The 7,629-nt window shown below is 40.4% G+C and overlaps 1 protein-coding gene across 1 annotated transcript; it reads left to right on the top strand.

The window, feature by feature from the left end:
- The first annotated feature begins 326 nt into the window (after nt 1-326).
- On the top strand, nt 327-6,988 carry LOC139390806 (RAB33A, member RAS oncogene family). The gene is made up of 2 exons (XM_071138207.1): nt 327-615; nt 6,334-6,988. Exons 1-2 carry the CDS (start codon nt 346-348, stop codon nt 6,781-6,783), a joined length of 720 nt encoding a protein of 239 aa, XP_070994308.1. The 5' UTR covers nt 327-345; the 3' UTR covers nt 6,784-6,988.
- Nucleotides 6,989-7,629: the final 641 nt, after the last annotated feature.

Below are 7,629 nucleotides of genomic sequence, written 5' to 3'. Positions count from 1 at the left end.
ATACATGTAAAAAATAAAATGTCTATGGCAGAGGAATAAACAATATTGACAGATGTTGACAATCTAAAGATTGTTAAATATTAGCCTACATGTAGCCTTATTCATTTCCTCTTTGATATAGGCTATAAATCACATTAAACATTACCATTGTGTTTACTGACTAGAAACTATTTTCTATGCATATTTACAGTATTTGTAAATAGGGGAACATTGCAAGAATTGCATTTTGCCTTCTTCAATGAAGCTGCTTGTGAGGGAGTGGGTCGCTGTTGTTGCGGTGCCTGACTGCCTCACCTTCCCCCATCCGCGAGACCAGTGCACAGCTGTGTACATCATTTTAGCGTAATGGCAAATGAATCTTTTGGAAATGAGGGAGGTACCGGTTCGAGAAACTCAAGAAATACAAATTTCACATCATCTGTGGATCTCAGCACGTCCTTAGATTCAAGTGTTCAGACTCGAATATTTAAAATAATTGTAATCGGGGATTCAAATGTAGGGAAGACCTGCTTAACCTTCCGCTTCACCGGGGGAAGCTTTCCCGAGAAGACGGAGGCGACAATCGGTGTGGATTTCAGGGAGAAAGCAGTGGAAATAGAGGGCGAAAAAATAAAGGTAATAATTTATTTTAGCATAACTAATTTAGCATCTGGTCGGGACAGGGTCGTTTTTATTTGGGTCAATTTACCATTTATGTGTTCGGCTTTAACCGTTATAAATCTATGCATGACATGTCAATAAACCGAGTAGAGAATTATTTCTCTCCCGAGTCCATCAATTTATATTTAATGGCCTGTTAGGTTGAATCTTTTGAATTAATAGAACCTTCAGCAATGTTGGCATGCTTCTCAAATTACGGAATTTACCGTTTAATTTCAGATCACCATCATATCCCCAGTTCAACCGTTCTCTGCAAGGCCTAGTAACTAAACATAAATATAAACGCAACATGCAACAATCTAAAATATTTCATTGAGTTGCAGTTGATGAGAAATCAGTCAATTTAAATAAATTAGGCTCTAATCTATGGATTTCACATGACTGGGAATACAGATATGCATATGTTGGTCACCTTTAAAAAAAAGGGCCTTACAATGGGCCTCAGGATCTCGTCACGGATTTTGTGCAGTCACATTACCATCGATAAAATGCAATTGTTTGTTGTCCATAGTTTAGGCCAGCCCATACCATGACCCCACCACCATCATGTGGCACTCTGTTCACAACGTTGACATCAGCAAACTGCTCACCCATCATATGACTCCATACGTGGTCTGCGGTTGTGAGACCTGTCAAATTTTCAAACATTTTGTTAGGCGGCTTATGTTAGAGAAATTAACATTCTCTGGCAACAGCTCAGGTGGACATTCCTGCAGTCAGCATGCCAATTGCACACTCCCTCAAAATTTGAGACATCTGTGGCATTGTGTTGTGTAAAACTGCACATTTTAGAGTGACCTTATTGTCCCCAGCACAAGGTGTACCTGTGTAATGATCATGCTGTTTAATTAGTTTATTGATATGCCACACCTGTCATGTGGATGGATTATCTTGGTAAAGGAGAAACACTCACTAACAGGGATGTAAACAAATGTGCACATTTGATAGAAATAGGCTTTTTGGAAAATGTCTGGGATATTTTTATTTCAGCTCATGAAAAATGGGCCCAACACTTTACATGTAGCGTTTACTTTTATTCAGTGTATATAAAAACACAAAATGTCAGTGTAGTACAACCTCTGAATGCCCCCGCCCCAAACATGACCTAATCCCAGCGTATCTAGCAACAGTGACATCAATAGATAGTGATGTTTTTACAATATTAGTCTTCATCGTGACTTCTCATTGAGAGTCACCCTCAAAATAAACCTTTCCTCAGTATGAAAACATAAGCAATAGAGCATCTTTGTTCAAGTATCAGTTATTTTATTCAGAAATGGCATACACTAATACAGTCTTCAAAATATAGTGCCTTCCCACAGGGCACAAACTGGTTGAATCAGCGTTGTTTCAATGTAATTTGCCAACATATTGTGATATGGAATCGGTTTAATTAAAACACACTGGATTTGCAAAAATTCATCAACTGTTGTTTTGAAGGTGAAATTTCAACCCCAGGATTATGTCATGATGGGAATCAATTTTAAACATAGTTGATATAACATTGAAGATTTGCCTATGAGATAAAACTATTGGCTGGGCATCCAGTGTTGAAGGCCAGCCGTGCTCAGCTTTCATATTTGTCAGACTCTTAGCAATGTGCTATTGTGAGAATAATTGAGAATCCTCCACTGAAAGATTAAATAGATTCACTGTTGCAGTCATTTCAAATAGTAGGTTTAACAGTAACCATACTTGATGAATCAATATCATTAATGATACTATTTAGGCCTATATAGCATATGTAAAGTCATCAACAGCTATTGTTGCAATTCAACCCAGAATTCAACTAAAAATAAACAATATTTCAAATTTAAGATGTTGGTTTTCTGATCTCCGTCTCAATCAAAAATTGAAGTTAAACAATAGACGACTAAATCAAATCATGGACTAAAATACAGTAGAATAGGACAGATTACAGTATACATATATGAGTAATGCAAACTATAGCAACATTATTAAAGTGGTCAGTGATTTCAAGTCTCTGTATATATGGCAGCAGCCTCTAATGTGCTAGTGATGGCTATTTAACAATCTGATGGCCTTGAGATAGAAGCTGTTTTTCAGTCTCTCGGTCCCAGCTTTGATGCACCTGTACTGACCTCGCCTTCTGGATGATAGTGGGGTAAACAGGCAGCGCCTCGGTGGTTGTTGTCCTTGGTCTTTTTGGCATCACCTCCTACCTGTAGGCTGTCTCATCATTGTTGTTAATCATGCCAACTACTGTTGTGTCGTCTGTAATCTTGAGTTGGAGGAGTGCGTGGTCACGGGTGAACAGGGAGTACAGAAGGGAAATGAGCATGCATCCTTGTGGGGCCCCAGTGTTAAGGTTCAGTGAAGTGGAGGCGTTGTTTCCTACCTTCACCACCTGGGGGAGGCCCGTCAAAGTCCAGGACCCAGTTGCACAGGGCGGGTTGTAGTCAATGAACAGCATTCTTACATAGGTATTCCTCTTGTCCAGATGGGATAGGACAGTGTAACGATGACTGCATCATCTGTGGATCTGTTGGGGCGGTAAGCAAATTGAAGTGGGTTTAGGGTGTCAGGTAAGGTAAAGGTGTTTACGATCCTTGACTAGTATCTCAAAGCACTTCATGGTGACAGAAGTGAGTGCTGCAGGGTGATAGTCATTTAGTTCAGTTACTTTTGCTTTCTTGGGTACAGGAACAATGGTGGACATCTTGAAGCACGTGGGGACAGACTGGGATAGGGAGAGAACTCTGGAGGGCGGCATTTCTCTCAAGCAGACATTCACAGCTAAGCTACAACAACATATCTCATTCTGCCACTCACCAGACAATCTGTTTCACAATCATACCACAAACTGGAACCGAAGCCAGTAGGTTTATCTTGTTTAAATGGTGATATTTGTTTTTGGTTGACAAAACAATTCAATATCACTTTTACAATAGATTTTTTAAATGTTGGATTTACATCTCCAACTCAACCAAAAATAAAAGTTAAATGGGATTAAGTCAGTGGCTCAGATGGAGCTATCCAAGCAGTAGCTCTCCTTTAAAAATGTTGATATTTGGTTGCCTGGTCAACAGAACAAGTCAAAATTACTTTTATTATACAGTTAATGGCCTAAAGAGTAACACATCTGTGACCACATTGAGGTTACTGTAACTATGTCCTCTTACGTAATCATAGAAAGTGTTCATGTTCAAGATAGCATGCAAAGGTCGCAGGTGCTATAAGAAAGCATCTCAAACAGCATTGATCACTATACTATGCATAGGGTACATACTGTTAATGTAATCAGCAGTACAGGTCATGTGGCTGTGCTATTAGAAGGGCAGTGATGACACACTTTCACTCCCCGTGGAGTGAAAGTAGTATGTGACTGTAGGTGCAGGTAAGGATGACAGAGGTAGAGAATGTTACCATTTACAGGGAATTTGTTCTCTTCACACAGTAAAGTGGCCAAAAAGGTGCTGGACAGAAGAGGCAGCAGCATAGCCTAGTGGTTAGAGCATTGGACAAGTAACCGAAAGGTTGCAAGATCAAATCCCTGAGCTGACAAGGTACAAATCTGTATTTCTGCCCCTGAACAAGGCAGTTAACCCACTGTTCCTAGGCCGTCATTCAAAATAAGAATTTGTTCTTAACCGACTTGCCTAGTTCCATAAATAAACAGAACCAAAGTAAAAGTTAGTCCCCGCTCCTATCTTACCTGCCTACCCACAATGCCACCCAGGTCTTACCTAGTGTGCCTAGACAAAGTACGGGTATATGTATGCCCGCAGGCCTCTTGCCTAAACACTCCCAAGGTGCCTTCCTGGGAACAAATGTAACAGAATAAGTCACCAAACTCCATGAACAATTTGAATAAATCAAAAGCACTAGGTACTATAGCAAACACATACCTCTGCAGGCTACAGAATACTTTACGACAAATTTACCAGCACATACCAAGACGCTCTCCCTCATAACAAAGGAACACTGGCTTTTAAAGCTGCAGAAGGAGTCGGTAATTGCAGACAGCTGTATCCCCTGATGAGAGGGCAGGGTCAGAGCGCCAATCTGCAATGGGGCCGACCAATCAGCTGCTTGAAATCCAGGAAGCCATCCTGAAACGCACACATACAAACACACACAACAACACTGAAACTGGGGAACTTAACAATAATGCAATAATGCAATGATCCTCCAAACATAATGCAATGGTCCTCCAAACATAATGCAATGGTCCTCTAAACTTAATGCAATGGTCCTCTAAACTTAATGCAATGGTCCTCTAAACTTAATGCAATGGTCCTCTAAACTTAATGCAATGGTCCTCCAAACATAATGCAATGGTCCTCCAAACATAATGTAATGGTCCTCTAAACTTAATGCAATGGTCCTCTAAACTTAATGCAATGGTCCTCCAAACATAATGCAATGATCCTCTAAACTTAATGCAATGGTCCTCCAAACATAACGCAATGGTCCTCTAAACTTAATGCAATGGTCCTCCAAACATAATGCAATGGTCCTCCAAACATAATGCAATGGTCCTCCAAACATAACGCAATGGTCCTCTAAACTTAATGCAATGATCCTCCAAACCTCCAAACATAATGCAATGGTCCTCTAAACTTAATGCAATGGTCCTCCAAACATAATGCAATGGTCCTCTAAACTTAATGCAATGGTCCTCTAAACTTAATGCAATGGTCCTCCAAACATAATGCAATGGTCCTCTAAACTTAATGCAATGGTCCTCTAAACATAATGCAATGGTCCTCCAAACATAATGCAATGGTCCTCCAAACATAATGCAATGGTCCTCCAAACATAATGCAATGGTCCTCTAAACTTAATGCAATGGTCCTCTAAACTTAATGCAATGGTCCTCTAAACTTAATGCAATGGTCCTCTAAACTTAATGCAATGGTCCTCCAAACACAATGCAATGGTCCTCCAAACATAATGCAATGGTCCTCCAAACATAATGCAATGGTCCTCCAAACATAATGCAATGGTCCTCTAAACTTAATGCAATGGTCCTCTAAACTTAATGCAATGGTCCTCCAAAGATAATGCAATGGTCCTCTAAACTTAATGCAATGGTCCTCTAAACTTAATGCAATGGTCCTCCAAACATAATGCAATGGTCCTCTAAACTTAATGCAATGGTCCTCCAAACATAATGCAATGGTCCTCCAAACAAAATGCAATGGTCCTCCAAACATAATGCAATGGTCCTCCAAACATAATGCAATGGTCCTCCAAACATAATGCGCATTTTCCTAGGTAGTATGTTCCAGTCTAGTATTTATTCTGATTATGTCTGATTATGTCTCAACCCTCGTAATCCCAGATAACACACTTATATCCATCGTAGGCACGATATATACAGGATACATCAGGAAGATGGTGTTTAGACATTGTTTGCTCATTGGCAAGATGTCTTTCAGATGTGTGTAGAATACCTACATTCTAAATGCTACAGTTCTACATCTTTTATATGTTGGCCAGGCGTCAACATTATATTCTGATGTCTTGGCGACGTCTTCCCAATGTGCAAACACTCTCCAAACGACATATTCCCTATGCAATTCGATACGTCAGCCAAAGGTGTGTGTGTTTACTGTGATGCATTATCTAGAGATGTTTTCCCATTTCTCTCTGACCAATACACAAGATTCCTCTCTGACCACTGGATGTGTTATTACTCCTCAACAGGTTCAGGTGTGGGACACTGCAGGACAGGAGCGCTTCAGAAAGAGCATGGTAGAACACTACTACCGCAATGTGCACGCTGTCGTTTTCGTTTACGACGTCACCAAGATGGCCTCATTCCAGAACCTGAAGACGTGGATCCAGGAGTGCAACGGGCACCGTGTCTCACCCACTGTGCCTCGGGTACTGGTGGGTAACAAGTGTGACCTGGTTAGTCATATCCAAGTACCCTCCAACACTGCCCTCAAGTTTGCAGATGCCCACAACATGCTGCTGTTTGAGACCTCGGCGAAGGACCCCAAGGAGAGCCAAAATGTGGACTCCATTTTCATGTGCCTGGCATGTCGGCTGAAAGCCCAGAAGTCCCTGCTGTACAGGGATGTTGAGAGGGAGGATGGAAGGGTTAGGCTTTCACAAGAGACAGATGTTAATAAGAGTAACTGCCCTTGTTGAGGCTCCTCCACTCTGCAATGATTATATCTCCTTTTAATACTGCTGTGACTTGAATTGAACAATTGAACATAAACAACATAAGGCGAAGATACTGTTCTAATGTTAACATTTCTTGAAAGAATGTGCCTGCAGTTATTTAAGTTTTTCTTCTTAAAAATTATAATAGTGTTTTGCTGTCTGTCTGTCTGTCTGTCTGTCTGTCTGTCTGTCTGTCTGTCTGTCTGTCTGTCTGTCTGTCTGTCTGTCTGTCTGTCTGTCTGTCTGTCTGTCTGTCTGTCTGTCTGTCTGTCTGTCTGTCTGTCTGTCTGTCTGTCTGTCTGTCTGTCTGTCTGTCTGTCTGACCCTCTCTTGTTTTACTCTCTTTCTTTGATATGTTATCATTATCACATTCTGTAATAATGGCCTTAAGTCAAGAGAGGTCATCCAGTGGTGTTTGTAAAGTATGTTAATTTATTTTGTATTTGAGTTGTACATGACTGCTGTCAGTATTATCATGTCTGTACATGTCTGCTGTCAGTATTATCATGTATGTACATGACTGCTGTCGGTATTATCATGTATGTACATGTCTGCTGTCAGTATTATCATGTATGTACATGACTGCTGTCAGTATTATCATGTATGTACATGTCTGCTGTCAGTATTATCATGTCTTTACATGACTGCTGTCGGTATTATCATGGATGTACATGTCTGCTGTCAGTATTATCATGTATGTACATGACTGCTGTCAGTATTATCATGTCTGTACATGTCTGCTGTCAGTATTATCATGTATGTACATGACTGCTGTCTGTATTATCATGTCTGTACATGACTGCTGTCAGTATTATCATGTATGTAAAT

This window comes from Oncorhynchus clarkii, chromosome 31, assembly GCF_045791955.1.
Source record: "Oncorhynchus clarkii lewisi isolate Uvic-CL-2024 chromosome 31, UVic_Ocla_1.0, whole genome shotgun sequence".
Lineage (NCBI taxonomy): Eukaryota > Metazoa > Chordata > Actinopteri > Salmoniformes > Salmonidae > Oncorhynchus > Oncorhynchus clarkii.
The sequence above is the reverse complement of the archived record's forward strand: the minus strand, read 5'-3'. Positions and strand labels throughout refer to the sequence as shown.

Bases quoted from the DNA above. Each gene is read 5' to 3' on its own strand.
- LOC139390806 (XM_071138207.1), top strand. From the start codon at position 346: ATGGCAAATGAATCTTTTGGAAATGAGGGAGGTACCGGTTCGAGAAAC. The intron at 616-6,333 runs GTAATAATTTAT...ACTCCTCAACAG, and splicing joins TAGAGGGCGAAAAAATAAAG to GTTCAGGTGTGGGACACTGC.